Source organism: Emys orbicularis, chromosome 5, assembly GCF_028017835.1.
Source record: "Emys orbicularis isolate rEmyOrb1 chromosome 5, rEmyOrb1.hap1, whole genome shotgun sequence".
Classification (NCBI taxonomy): Eukaryota; Metazoa; Chordata; order Testudines; family Emydidae; genus Emys; species Emys orbicularis.
Window position 1 is genome coordinate 14,338,303 of NC_088687.1, and position 21,903 is coordinate 14,360,205.

General features: G+C 42.2%; 1 protein-coding gene across 3 annotated transcripts in view; it reads right to left on the reverse strand.

Moving 5' to 3' along the window:
- Nucleotides 1-21,903, reverse strand: part of RUFY3 (RUN and FYVE domain containing 3) — a 67,808-nt gene that overhangs the window by 23,587 nt on the left and 22,318 nt on the right. For all 3 annotated transcript variants that reach the window (XM_065405677.1, XM_065405680.1, XM_065405679.1), the window contains 9 exons: nt 15,499-15,672; nt 11,475-11,592; nt 8,574-8,675; nt 6,596-6,719; nt 5,566-5,627; nt 3,835-3,900; nt 3,664-3,733; nt 674-766; nt 132-215 (listed from right to left, as the gene is read on the reverse strand). In XM_065405677.1, coding sequence (XP_065261749.1) covers nt 132-215; nt 674-766; nt 3,664-3,733; nt 3,835-3,900; nt 5,566-5,627; nt 6,596-6,719; nt 8,574-8,675; nt 11,475-11,592; nt 15,499-15,672 — 893 coding nt within the window. The remainder of the gene's footprint in view (nt 1-131; nt 216-673; nt 767-3,663; nt 3,734-3,834; nt 3,901-5,565; nt 5,628-6,595; nt 6,720-8,573; nt 8,676-11,474; nt 11,593-15,498; nt 15,673-21,903) is intronic.

Consider the following 21,903-nt stretch of genomic DNA (forward strand, 5'->3'; position numbering starts at 1 on the left):
GTTTGTAGACCTCTTACTTATTTGCATCTTGGACCATAACACATACCCTTTGCAAAAGATTAATTGTTAGACAATGAATGACTATATAAAACAGAACACTTTACCGAATTCTGAGTTTAGACCAAGCTTACCAGCCGGAGCTGAGTCTCCTCCTTTAACTGTTTCCGTGCTTCACTCAGTGCAAGTCCATCTGCAGTTCTGTCTTGCTTAGTTACCTAGAGTTAACAAAGAGAACAGATCAGATGGCAAACTATCAGAATCCTCATATTTGTTGATTTGCTTCTGCTGTTTTCAAACATCGATAGTCTTCATTGAGTTAATACAGAAGTAACATACTTGTGACATTACTATTTCCCTTCACCAACACGCGTTATTTAATGCAATCATGTATAATCAGTCTAGCCATCTGCAGGATGTATATAATAGGATTTTAAGTATGAACAATTTATAAAATCTAATGAAATATCTTTAATTTCAAAAAGTAGAAAGATTCTGCAGTGGAAACCAACATCTTTTATCTGGTTAAGTAAAATCTTTGAAACAGTTTTACGGAGTTCCCCTTGACTGTAGAACAAAAGATGGACTTGAGTAATGAGAGTGCCAATGGCACAAGTAAGTGTGATTCCCACTTAAAAAAAAAAAAAAAGAAGATTCATACCATACACACACTGACCTTACGATTACTTTCCAAGAGGTAAGAACTTTCTTCTTTAACTCGTTCCATCTCTTCTTGCAGTGTTATAATCCTGTTGTTTGCAACTGCAAGCTGTAAACAAAACCAGAGAATTGTAACTTAGACACTAATGTTTCACTTGGCTGAATGGACAGCTATTTACACTACTTGGATACCAATGTGCTCAGGCATTTTAGCTAAGGCAGCGATGGGTGCGATAGGAGAATCTTAACAGAAGAAAGATCTTCACTGGCCTACTTGGGGCAGTGGCTCTTTGTCCTATTCCATGTTGGAATTCCTGGGAGAAAGACATCCATGACCAATAGATTACTTATTTTAATACAGAAGCAAACCAAAGTAACTTGGAAAAGCTTTCCCACAGAGCGAATTACTTTGTAAATCATAACTTATGCAACCTCCTCCACTCAACAAAAGCTCAATGACATTGCAAGATGTTGGTTGAGTGGTTTCATTATATGACAAAACTGGGTAAAAAGGATCCTGACAAGACCATGATTCTTTTGTACAGTTCATGCAAAATGCATTAATTGATATGACATGCAACACAATTAATTAGCTATGTGCCGCAAATAGTTTTGGTGGGCAGAGTTGTTACAATGTCAGTTATTACTTTAACCAGTATGGAGACTCCACTGAGTGACCAGAAAATAAATGGTTTATCAACAAATACTTTGATAAGTACTGCAATTAATTTGGTAGGAGACATGAATAAGTTTGATTAGCACAGCATATGAATTTTGCAGGCTTTAAACAAAAGGCCATTTATTACAGTATAACTAAAAACAGCAGCATAATCAGACTGCCATTTAAAGTACTCAATTTTTAATTGCACAATATAACAAAACTTTTCTTCCTTCCCCACATGAGTAGATACAGTCAGATCCACTAGTGAAATTGGATGCCAGAGGAGAGACTGCAAAACTTTTTACATTTGTAACAGGACCATCTGAATATGTATCTTTGGAACTGTTCACAAACCAGCTATATAAAGCTATCTGGAGTGAGCAAAACATGAAAATATAAGGCCATTTCTGTCCTTTTCCAGAGATTATTTTCATTTGTATTATCATAGCACCTAGAGATCCTAATTAATATCAGACCCCCTTTGTGCTAAGAGAGTCTACATCCAAAGAGCACCTAATCTAAACAGACAAAAGAGACAAGAGTCCAAACTCATTATTCCCCATTTTACATGGGAAACTGAGGCGAAGAGATTAACTGACTTGTCCAAAGTCATACAGGAGGCCTGTAGTAGAATGGGGAAGATTAGAATGCATTTCTGGCTTTAAGGTGAACTACAAAGCAAAAATGGAAAAGGGAAAAAAAAGTTATACCTAGATTTACGTATTGACTGACCTAAGTGACCAGTCTGTGGGGGTTTTCTGCAGAGTGACATTTTTATTTATATTCAGCAAATTTTGAGCAGATACAGGAAAAAGTCATCTTTACATTTCAACGTACACTATGACAACACCAAGTAAGAGCTGATACAGAAGCAGATATTTACCAAAGAAATACATTTTAAAACAAATATCCTCTGACAATTTCTTCAAAAATTCCTAGTTCACTGAAGATATTCATAGATTCACAGGTTCCAAGGCCAGAATGGACCATTGAGAGCACCTACTCTAACCTCCTGTATAACACAGGCCATAGAACTTCCCCCAAATAATTCCTGTTTGAACAAGATCCAATCTTGATAAATTGATCCAGTGATTAAATTACCCTCACCTTTAAAAATGTATACCTTATTTCCAGTCTGAATGGGTCTAGTTTTGACTTCCAACCGCTGAATCTTATCAAACCTTTATGTTTGTTAGACTGAAGAGCCCATCATCCACAATTTGTACTTTACCTAGGTACTGACAGACTGATCCAGTCACTCCTTAACCTTCTCTTCATTAAGCTAAATATGGTGATAGATTGAGGAACTCAAGTCTAAGTCATGTTTTCTAATCCTTTAATCATTCTTGTGGCTCCTTCTTTGAACTCTCACTCATTGAGCAACGTTCTTCTTCAACTGTGAATACCAGTACTGGACGTTTTATTCCAGCAGCAGTTGCACCAGTGCAAATACAGAGGAGTAAAACAGCCTCTCTACTCCTACTTGAGATTCCCCTGTTTACACATGCAAGGATCATATTAGCCCTTTTGGCCACAGTGTCACACTGGCAGCTCATGTTCATCCGATTATCCACTATGACCTTCACGTCTTGTTCAGAGTCCTCTGTCCCATAAGCATGGTCTACGTTCTTTGTTCCTAGATATATACTTTTGTATTTGACCACATTAAAACGCATTGTTTGCTTGTGCCCAGCTTACCAAGTGATTCAGATCACTCTATCAGTGACCTGTCCTCTTCATTATCTACTACTCCCCCAATTTCTGGGTCATCTGCAAACATTATCAGCGATGATTTTATGATTTATTTTCCAGGTCATTAAAAAAAAAAGGGTAAATAGCGAAAAGCCTACAACTGATCCACGTGAGACTCCACTAGAAACACACCTGCTTGATGATTCTCCATTTACAATTACATTTTGAGACCTATCAGTTAGTCAGCTTTTAATCCATTTAATGTGTACCATGATCATTTTGTATCATTCTGTTTTGTTTTTTAATCAAAATGTTGTGTGGTGGCAAGCCAAGACGTCTCATACAATGCATTCTGGGACACATTCTGATGCCTTCCAATAAGCAGAAAGTATCAATAAGATTTCAGAGACGAGAAAATGATTTTTTTAAATAGTTAATTTTAAAAAGCATTCTTTTGCGGAGGGTCCTTCATGCCTAATTAGTGGCAACAAACAACACAACCCTGTGCTTAATTCAGTTTTCATTTCAGCTTTCCAGTTCACCTTTAACAGACATCAATCATTAGAACTTAATTCAGGAATCAGGTATCACTTCTGCCTTAATTCAGGATTTCACAGAGCAATGAAGATGCACCCCTTTTCTGTTACACCTACCTCCTCAGTAAGTTTAGTGTTGGATTTTTCTAAAGCATCCACCTTTGCCTGCAGATTGTTTACAGTGGCACTGTCAAATTAAAGAGAAAAAGCTACTGGTTACTTGAAAAATAAATATAACAACCACTCTATGTCTCTTAGATCATACCATAAGAGAAAAGAACTTGTTACCTTAAGTGTCTATTGAGTTCTTCTACATAATTTTTCTGGTCCAGAATAGCAGTTATCTGACCATCTCTGAAAAACAGACACAGTGAATAGTCAGTGCTTCCTGATATACAGTTCTCTCCCAACCTACAAGCAATGATTGTCTAATGGGACTATAGGAATGGCTAAAGCACAGGCAATGACTAGCTCATCTTTAATCCTCCAGATACTGGTCAGTTCTGTGGTGTTTCCTGAGGTCTCTAGGGGGCAATTGTTCTTTACAGAAAGGAAGGCCTGTTACCATTGGGAAGAAAGGCCAGGACTACCAGGCAGAGCTAGTTCTACCTCATCCAACCTTCCCTACCAAGAATGTCCCTTCCATCTTGACCTGTTTCGGTTGTCGCTGAAGTGGGGGGGGATTCCTAGCATGGAGCCTAAAGTGGTTCCCTGATGAAGTGGGCTGTCTAGGGGCTAAAAGAAGACTATAGAGTGGGATCATTCAGCAGATGAAGGGGAGAGGAGAGGAGAGAGAGAAAAACTTTCTCTTTGCTCCCTTCTCTCAACTTCAGATTCTAAGGTCAAGGATATTCATCTTTAAAGTTCTCAGAGTAGACAGGTCAGTGCAGACAACATTGTTATCTAAGAACTATCTGTACCTGAGAAGAAGGCTATTTGAATTGTGATGGAGTCTACAGGACTGAGTGTGAATTCCTCCATGTGACACATAGGCATATTGAAAGATGAGAGCAGTTGTAATCTGTGCCTTTATATAAATTAGTTACAGCCCTTGGACTTTGGACAAGTTGTCAGTACAACCTTTAGCAGGACAAAGTTTGTATAATTTGCACAGAATGCCCAATCAATCAAGGAAGACATTTTGATTAGCAAAAGAAAATTCAAATAAACAAGTACCAGTATTGTTCTGCGTACTGCCTTCAAGCTTAACAAAACAAAGCCATACCCCTATGATACACTCAACAAAAGCTGAATCCAGACTTTGTTTCATGCATTTCCAGCATGAAAAGTTAAATAAAAACAAATTAATTTTCAAAAATGACAAATACAAGAGGAAAGTGTAAACTACCTCACTCTGAAGACTCAAGGTAACACCAAATGAATGGAAAATGATAGAACTTCTGATCAATGAAGAAGAGGATTTAATGGATTTCAGAAGTACAGCAAGTCATATTTGTATGTTTTATATATTCCTGTATTTTTCCATCTCCTGTTCCTATACAGTGTTATACATCTACTTGCATATATGCAGGTACAAGAACTCAAACTAATCCAATAAGTACATTCTGGTTCATTTACGCAATGGGGGATTTATTTCTTATACATCCCCCTATGATGCTAGAGATTGAAGACTCTTCTACTGGTCATATAATTGTTTGGAAAAAGAAAATCCCAAACCACGCAGCGCTCAAACTGAAAGAGCTCTAGAAAATGGCCTACCACAAGTTTGATTGCTGTGCCTTTTTGCTTTGTAAAATGCTCTCTGATTTAATTGTTGGTTAAGTCAATAAAAGCAACCCCTCTTCCCTGAGATTCTGGATACTTTCCTGTTCTTTCCTTTGTTAGCTTTCTGAATTCCATCCCAGAACTATAATTAGAACAAAAATGGAATTCAGCATGACTGCAGTGTTTTAATTAAAACTATAGGATTATGGGGCAACTTGTAATACTACTCAAAAGCCAAATAACCCACTTCCCCTCCCCCTCCCCAAAAAAGGACAAGTTTCCCTTTGTACTTACCCTTCATTGCCCTTACTGCTGTTCGTGTCCTTCAAGTACATTGAAAAATCAATAACTCCAACCTACAAAGGAAGATTTTAGTATTTTACATATGGCTGTATAACTCTTCCTAAATATTACTCTTTTTACCTACACAATTTCAGTGTCACTGGTGTGTTTATAAGATCAATGCATTTCTTATGATTTACAATCTAGGATAAATCCATTATACCAACAATCTACCCAGAACTGATAAAAACAAGGATGAGCTCAAGTAGAAGGTCAAGTTGCTACCCTTTGCAATGTAAGTGGAGTACTGGAAGGAGGGAATGACAGCAGATCTTGATCAACACACTCCTATACACACCAGCTACATAAGCCGAATCAGACATGCATGTTAACTTACTTCCCTTTTGTTATCAGCTATAAACGATTTCCTGACACATGCTTTTCGAAAAACTAATACTCCTGACCCAGGTCAGAGCAGCATTCCCCCCTTCTTTTCAGTTCTCTTCTCCAGCTTCATTTCTCAGTTTTCACTTCCTCCTCCTTTGCCATGCAGTAAGTTTCACTCTGCTGTTTGTGGCCTGTATGCAGATCACAATGAGGAGCAGCAGCAGCAAAGAGAAACAGAAGGGATGGTCTCTCAGGCTGGTCATTTAAAAAAAATAAATGAACAAAGGGAACAGAGGCAGTGGCACTCTGCACAGTAGGTAGCCGTGGAAAGTGTTCTGTCAGCACTTCTATGTAAAAAAGATGTTACATCTAAAAGTACAAAAGGTTCACCTCCAGTGGCAAATATTAAGTAGGAGGAAGGTAGGAAAAAACAGCAGCAAATAAGACACACACACTTTTTATCCTGCAAAACCCAGTGTCACTGTTTGGAACTAATACAATCCCAGAAGCAAATACTTACAGTATTCCCTTTGTTTAACTAATTGGTATAATCTAAAACTATACAATCAAAAACCAGCATAATTTTAGTGAGTGCAATTCATCCCAGAAATACTTATAACAGCTAGGTATTATGATGATTATTAATATCCAATACCTGTGAATCCAAGTCTTCTCCTTTCATGCAGAAGTTTGCATCAATGACATTCAACCCTACTAGGAGGCCAGCAATTATGTGACCTTCCTCTTCCATTATGAGAGCATTAGGCTCGTAAAATTCACTGCAAGATGCACCAAAAGAGACAGTAAGTGTTACATGACTAAAACCTTTAAAAAACAAGTTGGAGTTTGAAGAGACACTTACAGATAAATTAGCATGAGCTCTATTACCCACTACACTCCTGCCCTGTGATCTTCTAAGACAACAATAAAGTGTTAACACCCTCCCCTCGTACCTGATTAGATGGCCGGCAGCTAGTGGACAGTCTATACATCAGCTGTACATGGCTCTATCAACATACTGCTGCTCTGACCTGAAAGAGATCTGGAAAGGAGGACCTCTCAACTTGCTAAGCCATGAATGTGAGACAAAGGCCCAACATAAGGGAGGCTTGATAGCTCTGTAGGTATATCCTGCACATGGTAAGTTACTGCAGACAGGTCTCGGGTTTCCAGCTTTGACTGATGTAATATATCACTCATTTATTTTTCAAATTAAAAGCAAAAGAGTCATGAATGCTAAGCTAATATTAAACTTTTAAAAAGTTGCATATCTTAATTTTTCTCTGTTATGAACCTCCCCTCTGACAATAGACCACCCTACATTTTCCTAGTGGTAATTTCAAGCTTCTCCACCCCCACTCAAGATAACTGAAGGAATTAAAAAATGAATATTCATAAAGCCAAAAATACTAAAACCTCAAAGAAAAATAGGCATTCAATTATGCAATACTACTTAGCACTTTTCATCCATAGATCTCAAAGCACTTTACAGAGTATCATTATTGCTGTGATGGGGTGACCACATAGGCCTAATAGCGCCACAGCCTGTACCTGGAGGAAGAGCCAGGGAGCAGGGATCGATTGTAAACAGGCTCAGCTGGGAAGGAAGAGGCAGGGCCTACAAAGCCAGGAAGCTGGCAACAGATGGGGCTGGGCAGCTGGGAAAGGGCAGTCACTCCTTGGGAGTGTTTGGAGGCTGCAGAGGTCTATAGCCAGCATTGCTCCCTGAGAGGAGGGAGTGTGAAACTGGCAGACCCTGGGAGAAGGAAGGGTGAGCCACAAGAGTAGGAAGCAGCCCAGGGAATACGCAGCAAGGTTGGGGACTGAGTAGATTTTGGCTGCATGTTGTAGGGTTCCCTGGCTGGAAGCCGGAGTAGAGGGTGGGCCTGGGCTGTCCTACCCGCTGCTGGGGAAGTGGCACTAGAGAGGCAGTGAATGGGAAGACTGCCTGGGTCACTGTGGGAGTGACAGAGAAGTGCAGGACTGTACCCCAGAAAGCGGGGGGGGGGGGGGGGGGAAGAGAAGAGGAACACTGAGTGACCTAGATGGAGGGCTGAGTCAAGAAGAGGACAACACTGAGGTTCCTGGAGAGAGAGAGGAGCTGCAGACCAGAGATGGACGGAGCGATGGCGTGCCAACCACAGAAGGGGCATTGACCTCGAGAGCTAATCCCCAGAGGGACCAGGAGGTAGCGCCAGACGAGCAGTGAGAGGCGCACTCTGTGACAATTTCCACTTTATGGATGGGGAAACGGAGGTACAGAGAAGTGATGTGACTTGCCAAAAGCCCTGTGCCCTATCCACTGAACAACACTGCCTCCCCACTATACAGACCCCTTACTCCGGTTACCTGTGTTACAGCACCTCTTTATAATAAATGAAATGTTTGGATCTTCTGCATGCTGTTATTACAACACTGAAAGAAAATGGCTTTTGCATCGCAAGCAGAAAGCTGAACAGTTCCCCATCCCTCAAAACAAGCTGTCCCAAACCAGAAGTACAAGTATAGCTGTTACTCCAGTGTTTTAGAGTAATAAAAATGCATTATAAAATGTCCTTTTGAGTGGACCTACAACACTTGAGGACAGAGAATGAAACGAAACTCTCAGATTCAAGAGAGAAAGAATTGCTCACCTGAGAAGATCCTTTCTGTTAATCAAAGCTTTCATGTATTCTGAAAGCTTCTTCTGCATTAAGGCCAGGCGAAGCCAGGCTCTTCCTCTACCCGCAGGGGTCCTACCAAAGCCCAGAAACAAAACAAAGAAATTACTCACATTATAAACATATATATTCACACAAAGCTTGAATGTCTTACTTTGCTTGAAATCTCTGCAATCTACACATTATCTCAAAGTTGCAGCTTTCAGCAATTACTGTAGGTGAAAATTTGGGTATGAAACTGCAAGTGCCCACATTCAGTGTTTATCCATGCAATCATTTGTCTTTTTCTTCTATTTCCCATCTTCCCTTTTTACTCCTCTTGGATGCGGTTTCTGCAGAGAGCTAGCAATACTTATCTAGACACAGATTATCGGACACGTTCAGAGAAATCAAGTAATGGGGCATGGATATAGAAATGGGTCAAACGCAATTGTTATACTAGGCAAGTTAATAGAACAATTCAGCCACACTCATTCTGGACTTTAATACAGTGTGGGTGCCCAAATATCTCTCAGGTAACCAATCCTCAGCCTGTTGAAGAGCTAAACAGGGGAGTTGGAGTACTGATTAAATATGGTTCTCTCAATGCTAGGTGAAGTTCTGAACGTATCACACAAGAATGTTTTATGGTTCGGAGAATTAATCTTTCACGCTTGCCTCCTTCCCCCATTTCGGCCAGCAAGTGGAACGTACACGGTTTTAGAAACGTAGAAACTGACATGCTGGATCAGAGCAATGGCTCACCTAGTCTGATATGCTGTAGTGCAGCCAGTGGCCAATGCTTCAAAGGAAGGTGTAAATCCCTCATATAAACAGTAGCATGATTAGAGGGAAATTATTTTTCACCTCCCAGCACTGAGGTCTTGGCTACACTGGCGCTGTACAGCGCTGCACCTTGCTGCGCTCAGGGGTGTGAAAACGTCCCCCTCCCCCCCCCCCGAGCGCAGCGAGTACAGCGCTGTAAAGCGCCAGTGTAATCAGAGCCTGCAGCGCTGCAAGCTATTCCCCTCGGAGAGGTGGAGTACATACAGCGCTGCGAGAGAGCTCTCTCGCAGCGCTGGCGGCGCGACTACACTTGCGCTTCACAGCGCTGTCGTGGCAGCGCTGTGAAGTCCGGAGTGTAGCCAAGGCCGTAGTCAACTGGCTTGTATCATGAAGCATGTGGAAGCCTTAATTTTCTTATTCCAGCTAGTGTAACCTAAGATATTTTTGTTATCCTTGAATGTTTTCTTTTTTAATGCTACAGTGCTCTGGGCCTTTGTAACATTTTGTGCCATCAGTTTACATGTGTACAAAGGTTGGAGTTTTTGGGTTAATCGGTTTTAATTTTGTCGCCTTTTAATTTTATTGTTTATCCCCTTGTTCTTTTATAAAAGGAAAGGGTAAATAATGCACCCTGACCCTACAAGCTGTACCATGCAGACAGACTCCGTATAGAACTCCAGTGAAATCAGGGGGCATGAGGCTCTATCCACACGGAACAACTTTCAGGATTAGAGCCTCAGTTATGAATACAGGAGATACTTTATATGATTTGTTATTTTATGTACCTGTGTCACGTTGCCTATTCATCTCCTCTCTGAACTAAGTGGTCTTAATACTTAGTTCCTCCTCATGGGGCAGTTTTCCTACGCCTCTATTCATTTTTGTTGCACTTCTGTAGTTATTTTCTATTTCTGCTATATTCTTTTTCAAAAGGGGAAGCAAAACTGAACACAGTATCTCAGGTTGCTATGTAATATAAAGGTACTTTATTTCCAGAACGATTCCGTCTCCCTCATGCAATCTAACATCTTGTTTGCCTTTTGGGTCACTACCAAGTCTTCCTTTTATTTAAATTAAAAGAAAAGGATTTTAACAAAAAGTCAATCAACCTCTATCTCCAGTGTTCCAAGGTATCACAGAAAATTCCTATCTAATGTTCTCCCTCTTTTTTCAATCCCTCCCTCTTTAATGCCACTTTTCTTGAGCTAGAGTGAAAGAGATTCAATAAGGCCTGTTTTTGGTCCCTCCACATATCATCATTCATTTATTGCCAGTACTAAGCATGCAGTTGTTCAGGAAGCCCCCTTGCTCTTTTATAAAGAGAAAACATCCTCTCCAACACTAATTCCGTTGCTTGTTTTGGTTAGAAGCTGCAGATAAAGACCTATTAATTGCTTTCACTTTTATCTCTTACTTACAATTAAACCCTACAGCATTGAGTCAATTTTGGATTGTATTATCAGAGACATAGCATGCAAGTCACGGAGGTGACAGTACTGCTTTACTCAGCGCTGGTTAGGCCTCAGCTGGAGTACTATGTCCAATTCTGGTCACCAACGTATAGAAAAGATCCAGAGGCGAGTGACAAAGATGAAGATGATCAAAGGGATGGAATGGAAGCCATATGAGCAAAGGCTGAAAGAACTGGGTATGTTTCGTTTGGAGGTTTTCAAAAGGAGGCTGGAGCCATCTGTCTTGGATGGTTTAGACACAACAAATCCTGCATCTTGGCAGGGGGTTAGACTAGATAATCCTTGCAGTCCCTTCTAACCCGATGGTTCTATGATTCTGCCTGGAAAGCAACAGATCAGGGGACAGGTCTACACTGCAATAAAACACCTGCGGCTGGCCAGTGTCAGCTGACTCAGGCTCCCAGGGCTCAGGCTGTGGGGCTGTAAAGTTGCAGTGTTGATGTTCGGGGTCTGGCTGGAGCCCAGGCCCTGAGACCCTCCCAGCTTTCAGGGTCCTGGAATCCAGGCCTCAGCCTGAATGTCTACACTGCAATTTTATTGCCCCGCAGCCTGAGCCCTGTGAGCCAGAGCCAGCTGACATGGGCCAGCTGCGAGTGTTTTACTGAAGAAGTGTAGACATATCCAGGATTCCACTTACTTAAGCCCCGGCAGATCTTTAACACTTGCTGTGATCTCTCCAGCTTCAGGAACAAGCTTCTCTACCAGCTCCAGAGGTCCCCAAAACGACTTATTTTGTCCCAGAAAAGTCTTCTTGGCTAGAACAAGAAGATATAAATAGACCATTAGTTTCTCTTGCATCTGTACTGTCTTAAATACATTCTCAAATTTGTTCAAAGTGGAACTAAAAGCAGAAGTGAGACTGACCCAGGGTGTCTGGCCCAGTAAATGAAGCAGGGCCAGCTCTCCTATGCTAGCGCAGGGGCTGCATTTGGCAAATTAAGGAGGGCAAGGTGACACCTGGGGGCTGTAAGGTCAGGGAAAGCCCTGGTGAGAATCATTCAGGAGAGGGTCTCTCAGGAAAGGTGCAGAGAGCAGAAAGCTTTCTGAAGGCCCTCCCTGGGAAGAGACTGTATGTCTGGGATCCGGGAGAAGGCTGAAGGTGGGAGAGCAGCAAGAGGAGTTTGCTGGCTGGTGTCCTCAAGCCAGAGAGCCAGCACTGGAAGAGGCTGAAGGCAGGAGCAAGCAGCAGAGGGAGTTTCCTCATGGCTCTAAGCTGGAGAAGGCTGATGGCAGGGTTGCACATCAGCTGGAAGGGCTGTGCAGCTTATCCACTGACACCTCCAGGGCCAGAGACCTGGACTCAGAGGAGCCATGACAGGGCCGGGGGAGTAAGAGATGTTCCCAGCACAGAGGCTGTGAGGGTTCCCCCCAGGAAGAGCAGGGCTGCACACCAGCTGGAAGGGCTGTGCTGGAGAGCCGAGGCTTGGGGAAGGACGCTGGAGCTGTATATTGAATGCTGGGGAAATCTGGGCGATGGTTGTGGGACCTTGGTTATGATTTATGTTCATGGAACTTTTGTAATAAATGAACCCCACAAGGACTATCTTTATACTTCGGAGGACTCCGTAGACTATTTCTGGGGACTCTGGGGGGTGGGGGGAAGAAACTGAGGCAGGTGTGCCAGTCATGCCACAATCTGCTACAGGAGGGTGCTCCAGTCCAGACCTCTAGAAAGTTCTGGTTTCAGAATTATTACTGACAATGCTCTCCTGCAATTTATATTTAACTTCCTGTAAACAGCTGGGTTCAGGGATAGATTCAGAACCAGAAAATTATACTTACTACTTGCCCAGTGTGTGACTGATTGCTTTTTATGTCTTCACGCATAGGAGATATTGCTATCAGTATGTATAAGGACACTGCACTTGCTCAGGGCTTGAAACAGACACTTCCTAAGCAAAGGCAGATACCAAATATGCTACCTAGGGGCCCACCTGCGAGAGCCAGAACAACATACAGGTGAGCACCCTAGCCTCTTCACCAATAGCAACTGCTGGGCTAGAATTTCTACCAGGATGCTGTCATGGGCCTTCCTTTCTTCTGGGTGTGGGGTGGCATCATCTGTCAGATCAGCATCATGCTAGTAAGTAACAACTCCATCCCTTCTAGCTACTGGAAGCTTTGTCTCTTTACTCTCCTGTTCAGCCTCCAACACTCCTTCACGAGGGTAGGGTCTTCACTACTCTATCCCTCCCATAGCCTCTCCCCAACACCTGCCTCCACCCTTGCGCATAGCTTTCTCAAGCAGCAACAGCATGAAATTAATTTGGTTGACAATTTCACAACTATTCATAGGATTCTGAACAGCAGCAGTGAAACTGATCCAAAATTTGTTAATGCCAAAGCTATGGACAGCACTCGATTCAAGGAAGCCGTCTTTTTGCAAAGTTGGGTAGACAACACTTATTGTTTGGATGGTTATTTTCAAAACCCTAACTAGTTTGTTTCTGTTTCTAACTTGAAAGCAGAAGTTAATAGCTTGGACATCCACACTCATGATGGAAATTTTTTCACTCACTACTGATGGGACAAGTTAGTTTTTCTAAACCTGCATTGTAGCCCCACTTTGCAATGCTGATGTTCTTCTACTGTTATAAAAAAGGGAAATTAATCCCCCAAGCAGACTGCTACTATAGCCAGCATAAAAATTACTAATTCAATAAGTACTACTGTAAACCACTAGAATGGCTTTGCAGGAGGTACTTATAGAAGCTGCAGGGAATTTACACAACCTCCTGTCCATTTTTCAAAGCAACTGCAATTTTCGTTTCAACAAAGTAACGATATTTCATAAAGGCAGTAAAAAAAAAAATCAGTGAAGACTGTTTAACATTTGATTAGGTATACAGATTATAAAGTCAAATACACACTGCTTGCCCATTTTGAAAAGTGGACTTCAGGTTTAAGCCACAGAACCCTGAAGTTTACAAACGTAACAAAACTAATGAGAAAAGCTCATAGTCTACAGTAAGCAAGAGGAACAATACAACATTTCTAATGCATGAGGAGGAACAGAAAGTTAGGGCATCATAAGTTTGCTGAGGAAGTAATTTTCTCACCAATCATTCAGCAACAGTTCCTAGTCAATTGTATTCAATCCACATTGAACAAAATTGATGTAAAAATTACAAGAAACTGTAAAAGACAACCCTACACACTCCTTACAGATGATTACGCCCATGAGCAGATTTTTTCAATTTATGTCGTCACAGGTCAAATGAAATCAAATGGACTGACTTTGTTCATCGTTCCAAGATCATATTTACATCAGACCAGAGGCTGAGCCTCCCAGCGTTACAGTCTTTTCTGTGCAACTCCCTCCATGAAAGGGAAGTCAAAATCCCTCTCCTATTTATTTTCAGAATTCTTAAGTCTTTTCTGTTGGGGTCATTTTAGCTAAGATTGTTTTTAATCCAATGATCATTCAACTCATGTAATGTACTTAAAGTGCTCACTTAAAAGAATACAGGGTGCTTGTAGTTCATAATGTTGGCTTTTAAGGCCAAACTGCCAACTGGGCATGTAATTTTGGATTTGTGCATATATACACCTATATGCACGCACAATGATGTTCCACTATGCAAGCCTGGCACACACAAAATTGTGTACACACCTTCGAAGATTTGGGATTTAGGTTTTGGAAAAAGGAAATTTAAACAGTGGCTTGAAAAATACATCACCAGTCCAAATGTTTCCCCAACGTTAAGAGAAAAAAGACCTACATACACCACATAACACAACACATCTGTGTTGGTTCCTTTGAGGAGTACAAGTTCTTTGGCTTGGTGCATGAAAAAAATTTATTCTTTTATCAGGTGCTGGAATCTACGGTGTCAGATCCTCAGCGCTTCAACGGGGACAAGAGGACTTAAAAGCTGCCTTGCAACAGCAGCTGAGGATTCTCCTAACTGTGGGCTGATGTAGCCAGTCCAATATCAGCCGTTTCTGGCCCTGCTGGCATGGTGGGTAGTCTGGAGCACAATGCATGTGAGCAATCATGATTGGCAGAACAGTCCCTTGGGAATGGGCATTCACTGGCATCAGTTAGAGCAGTCTTGAAGCTAATCAAACTTGCAATGGGGATTGGCTCAGTCCTGGCAGTACCTAGGTTCAGAGGGGCAAAAAGTTAGTGTAAAGCCACCTAAGAATCCTTGTCCCCCTTGTGGCTGCGTATACCCCAGGTATGCTAGAGCGGCAGTCCATTTTATTTTATGTACTACAAGGACTCTATATACATACCAAAACTCCATAACACAGGACATTCTGAAGTCACTTTAATTGACACCATGTCTTTGTAGGACATCTGTCCTTCTGCTTCTTAAAGGTCAATTTTTTCATTATTATTACTAGAATAAATAGCTGATGGAAACGAATGCCTCTGGCATTCACCATAAGAACATCAATCATGACTGATTAATTTATCACATAGGATGCAATGTATAATTCCAAAGGGATTGTACTATTATTTACCTATAAAACTGGTACATCATTTTAAGAGCATTGCTTAAGAAAAATGTAGCAATATAGTATCTGTCTTTTATTTAGTCTGATTTGGAAGGTAAAATTAAAAAGTTAGATTTTGAAAACGACGATCCTTGGCGTTCATACCCCCCACACACAACGCAGAGAAGTCAGGTAGGCATTTACAGGCACATTCTTACCTTTCAAGCCATGTTTAAGGCAGTGTTCCATCACTACGAAGAACTGCTGAAGAGGTGCATAGTCAGAATCTAGTGTTCTGCCCAGATTAAGTGCTGATTCAATCAACCCCTTTATACTCAGTTTAGCCATATTCATCAGGTTCATGCGTTCATTAGCCATGAGATAATTAGGATCTATAAGAAATCAAAAGACAGCATTTGGTAACAAGAGTTATTTTAAGTACAGTGTATCATCTTTCTATTTCCTTGGTCTTCAAAACTAAGGAATTTAAGGGCTACATTTTTCAAGTGGCAGTGGCCCAGTTTAATCTGAGCCACACCACTCAGGCCTTTTGTTAGGAAAAAATCTCTATCAGAATTGACCAAAGGCTTTTTAAAAAAACTTTATTGGCAAAGTTGGAAAACTATATACAGACAGGAAGATAACCAGGCATATGCTGAAGCTGCCCTGATATTTAATTAGTTAAATGAACCTTAAAAGGAACAGTGTTGGAAGACATTCATTAATAGTTTACTTAATGTCTTATAATGCATTACTGAATGTCATGGCAGCCTCACTTGCCCTAAGGACTCATGTAATCTGGCAGGAGGTTGTACCTTTGTTGCATCCAGAAAAGAATGAATAGAAGGAGGGCAGGCAATTAAATGCCAAGAGTACTTTGCTTGTAATTTGCTCCTCTCTCAAAGACAAGGAACTCTAAATTCAATTCAGAAACTATAAGTGACACACATATAGGAGAATGAATCTTTTTAAAAAAGCAAAATATTGGACATACAAAAACTAAATATGAACAGCAAGGCCTCTGGGTGGTACTGTGCTGATCCTTCAAGTTCTAGTTTGAGCCCATGTAGAATAATCAAAAGCACCACACAGTTGAGACTTAAGAGAATTGTTTAAAATTTAAAAAGCCTGTTTGCTCTGAGCACTACTGATATTTGCAAACATGCTCCTCTTCCTCTTAAGGATTTATCCACCAATTTATCATCCTCTGTCTTGTCTCACATCTCCAACTCTGATGTCTTCTTGTTAATTCAACTGCAACACACCCCAAACTGAGTTGCTTCCCACTCAGAACTCTTTCCATCACACCAATGTTACTAACATCCATCCTTCTTGTGACCACCAACTAGTCAAACTGCAATTAATTTCTTTTGCCTCCTTTCCATCCCCACTTCATTCAGGCTTTTTATTTTATCTTATAACCAAAGACAGTTCCAGAACAGCCTTCCCAGGGGAGCAGTGGGGGCAAAAAACCAAACTGGCTTCAAAACTGAGTTTGGTAAGTTTATGGAGGAAATGGTATGATGTGACTGCCTACAATGGCATGTGGCCCATTGATGACTGCCACTAGCAAAAATCCCCAACTGGTGGCAATGGGACCTAGAAGGGGAGGGCTCTGAGTTACTACAGAGGATTCTTTCCCAGGTATCTGCCTGGTGGGTCTTGCCCACATGCTCAGGGTCTAACGGATAGCCATATTTGAGGTCGGAAAAGAATTATCCCCTGGGTCAGACTGGCAGAGATCCTGAGGTTTTTTGCCTTCCTCTGCAGCATGGGGCATGGGTCATTTGTGAGTTTAAACTAGTGTAAATGGTGGATTTTCTGTAACTTGAAGTCTTTAAACCATGATTTGAGGACTTCAGTAACTCAGCCAGAGGCTAGGGGTCTATCACAGGAGTGGGCGGGTGAGGTTCTGTGGCCAGCGATATGCAGGAGGCCAGACTAGATGATCACGTGGTCCCTTCTGACCATAACGTCTATGAGACGGACTCTCCTCTCACTGCTAGAACGAGAGTATGGACAAATTATTTCCCACCTCAACTACTAAAACTTCCTATTTTCAGGCCTCTCCTCCTTCCAGCCCATCCAAAATGCCAATTCAAACAGTATCATTTTTTGTCACTCTGCCCATCTCTTTAGAGCACCATCCACACTATAATCTTTAAAAAAAAAAAAAAAAAAAAAAAAAAAAAAGCCAGGGAGCCTACGTATGACATGACTGTCCCCGACAAGGATGAAAAGTTGCCACGTACCACTACGCAGGAAATCTGGATTGCTAAAGTGTTAGCCCATATATGGGTTTCAGTCCCATCTACAGTATTACTTTCACTATTGTAACTGGGTCCCTCAATTGTTATATTTTAGCACAGATAGTGCCTTAATAGGGGGAAAAGCAATCACGTGTTTCACAACTCCTTTCCTGCCAACATCACTTCCTTGATGAGCTCTTACACTCCCCCTTCCAGCTGCCTACTTTCCACCCATTGACTACTCCTTTGTGTCTCTGCCTTCTTACATACTGTTCCTTTCACTTGGAACTGCGTGCCAACTAACGTATGTCCCTAAGCACTCTTCTTTCCTGCTTCAAAACGTTCCTGGAAATACATCTTTTCTGCAAAGCTTTCCAGCTGTAATGATCAACCACCACTGTGTGTGTTCAGATTTGAATTGTACTCTCATTATTTTAGACTAAAAGCTCCCCAGGGCAAGGGAGCTTTTAGTCTAAAATAAAAAAGTATTCTTTGTAAGGCACATTCTACCTGTTATAAAGCTCTACGTGCACAAGGGGTGGGTCTACACAGCAACTAGACATCCGCGGCTGGCCCTGCCAGTTGATTTGGGCTCACGGGGCTTGGACTACAGGGCTGTTTCTTTGCTGTGTAGACTTCTGGGCTCAGGCTGGAGCTCAGGCTTGAGGACCCTACCAGGTGGGAGGGTCCTAGAGCCCGGGGGCTCCAGCCCAAGCCTGGAAGCCTTCGCTGCAATGAAACAGCCCCGTGAGCCTGAGTCATTCTTCACTGCAGTGTAGACATACCCTTTACCACTTAGTATGCAATCTGCCCATTCACCACTTTTGTTAGTAGTTTTAGTAGACCTAGTGGCAGAAATGACTGAGGATCACTAAGTGTCTATACTGAATGGTATTCTGCCCTACAGAAGCATGCGCATGTTCAGCAAGCAAGTGAAGAAAACAAATATTTGAAACTGAAGCAAGATTATATATTTCTATACTTAAATACCTGACAGCTGCTCAGCTACGTATGGTGATGGAAGCCATTTAAGTACCTGGATAGAAAAACCCTAAGCAGTAGTAACATAATCCAAAACACTATTTCCTCTCTTATAATGCATATCATTAATATTCCAAATTACAAATTTCATGCTACATTTACTTCAAAAGGAAGAGGAAATCTGAGGGGAAAACCATATTTCATATTTTCCCCTTAACCAGTGGATAACGACGGGAACAAAACTTCAACATGAATTCACCACAACACACCAAAGTAATCTATGCACTTCCAGGAGTGTTGGTATGGCACAGGCCTGTTAATGAAAGAGCAAATGTATCTTTCATGTTATCTAGTGTGAAAGGCTCTGCTCCCCCATAGGTGCTGCCTAATGATCAGGCATTACAGGCGCTCTTCTGTCTTGGTGCCCCGCTCTTGATAGTTGCTCCAGCACTGCAGTAGTCTGCCCCCTTCTGAGGCTCAGACTTCTGGCTGGGCCACAAGTTGCGTCCATGTCTTCCGGAGTATGTAAAGAATCCAACGAACGCTAGTTCTGATGACCAACGAGGGGCGTCAGGCTTCACCTGGCCGAATTCCCAGAGGCGGGACTCTCTAGAATGTGGGGTCTTCTGGTCCTCAGTCTCTAGTATCAGGAAGACTTTTTTCCTCCAGCCCCATAGGGGTGGGTAGGGGAACCTGAGCCTACCCTCTCCTCCGGGTTCCAATGTCCAAAGGTAGGTCACTGAGTCCTGCACTCTGGAGTTCCACGCAACAGGGAACAGCAAAGACACGTAAAACAAAATAAATCAAAGAAGTCTTCAACTTAGCAAATATCTAGTCCTTTTCCTTCAGCAAGTTGGGCAGACCATCAGTAGAGAGGAGCTCCGGCAGCTGGGCCGCCCACAGTGCTCCTTTTGCAGAGTTCAGAGCAAAGGTCACCTCCACTGGCTTCCTGCAAGTGAGCTACTCTGCTCCCCTTTTAAGCTCCTCCACCAGCCGGTGCATGCCTTGCAGGGGTGACGTGGGCCCAGAGCAGCCTCCTTGGCCCCTTCCTCTCCTGTGTGGGATTGTACCCCTCATCGGACCTAATAACTCCATTCATTCAGAAGGTTAAGAATTTTTTTTGTTTTTTTCTTAACATTAAGGATTAGCAGATCTCACTCCAATTCCCAGTGGACACTGCTATAAGTACTAACTGACCCTTACTGCAAAACAGTAATTGAATGGGCATAGGAACCAAATTACCTCTTTACCCTAAGAGATGTTCTCTTCATGTCAGGGCTGAATTACATCTATGAACTGGGGAGGATACATATGCACTGCCATTACCTGTACTGGACCTGTTTTGTGGGTAGAAGGCTTCATAGCTGACACTTTTCACAAGTATTAAATTTACACACACAAAAGGAAAAAGCAGCTATTATAATGTACCTCACACACCACCAGACATGCACTATTTTTCCTCAATATCGTTACTTCCATCAAAATTATTTTCTAAAGGGAGCAAAACTTAGTAGAAACACATGGCAGCCTCCAATCCAGGCACCAGGACCACAAATCCAAATGCCAACTAAGAACATTGAGAGACTATCAGCACAACCCCAACACTGACTGTCTACAAATGTTTCACAGACTCTCTGCAGAACATTAACATGCCTAAAAACAAAGCCACATATCTGAAAATATTTTTCAGTCTGTGGCCTTCCTTACTTTGGATGGATCGATGCAGTCTTGAGCTTCCCAAATCGAAGGGAAGTGTTAGTGATGTCAGAAATAAAGAACGGTTACTTACCCAACAGTATCTGTGATTCTTCAAGATGTTGCGGTCAGTACACATCCCACTGTATGTGTGCATGAGCCTCGTGCATACACGTCCAGAATTTGTTTTGAATAGCACTGTCCATCAGGATCAAGGATGTGCCCTTGTGTCTCCTTGTTATCCCATAGAGGGCATAAAGGACAGGATGGCCATTATCCTCGGTTCCCTTGCAATTCAGAGCCTGTGTTGCTAAGGCCTCCTAACAGTGGGGCTGGAGGGCAGGCCACATGATCTACACCAGAGCATGTCATGCTGATATTGTGGACCTTGAGAGAGTTAAATTCCAGTCCCACCAGTTTCAGCAGCAGTATATAGTCTAGGGTCTTTAATACTGCAGGCCTCTACTGCATCCATATTGTTTTGCAATGCCCATTTGGAAAAATCTTTTCCATTTTGAGGAGTACATCTTCGTCATGGAAGGTTCCTGCTTTGTATGAGAATGTCCAGAAAGCAGTCTCTGTCAATAGTGCTCAACTAGTCAACATCCAAGCCATCAGGTCTGGTTGCAGGATCTGACCTTGGCTCTGAGAAGCTATGTCTGGGCAGGTTGGGAGATATGAGAGGCTAGATGATCACAGTGGTCCTTTTTGGCTTTATAAATCTATGAATCTGCAAGAGGTCTGACAGCCAAGAACGTTTCAGCCAGTAAGACGCTATCAGAATGACTGTAGCCTAATCCAGTCGGATCTTTGATATTATCCTAGGGAAATCATAGGAAGGCGTATGAATCCTCAAGACCACCAAAGGTGAAAGGCATCTAGTAATGAGCCCGACCTCACGCCTCTTTGAATCAATAGTTTGAGCATCTGGTGTTGCCTTCTGTGGCAAACAAATCTATTACAAGAATCCCCCATTGACAAAATATTAGCTTTTATGATGGACTTCTGCAGTGACCAATCATGGTTGGCCACTGCATGCCTGCTCAGGAAGCCTGCTAGGTCACTGCTGACCCCTGGGAAATATAGTGCCAGTGGTCCTTTCTCAGTACCGTCTTTCTAGGCTAGTTTTCAGTGTTGCTGGTCTGCTAGCTGGGGTACTGGACAACGCTAGATTGCCTGTTAGCAGGATTCTAAAGTTCATCTCCTCAGGGTTCAACAAGACCTTAATTGATTGTTCCAGAAAATGGAGCTTCAGTCTCACATCTCTTGATACATGCATCCTTGCAGAGAAACAACAAGCACACCAAACATCCATTTGGTATATGCGACCCCCCCCCCCCAAACAGAAGATACACCTGCTACATCCATCTTTTAGAGGATTGACGGGGCTTGAAGCTCATAGTCTGCCATGTCAAGAAGTCCTGCACAGGGACAGTCTGTACTTTGGGAGGAAGGGAGTGTCTAATAGTCAACACACAGTCCAGACAGGTTAATATGCATCTTGTAAGTCAAGATAACCAGAATAGTCCTGGATGTTTTCAGAAAATTTGAGACAGTTTAGCCAAAGCTAGGAACTAGCACGTCAGACACTCGCCAGGTTCCATCTCTCTGCCATGGGCAGTAATAGGGAAGGGGTGTGTGCATGTGCGCACAATTATCTTGACCTTTATGCCCTGATAGGGGAGCACAAAGAAGCAT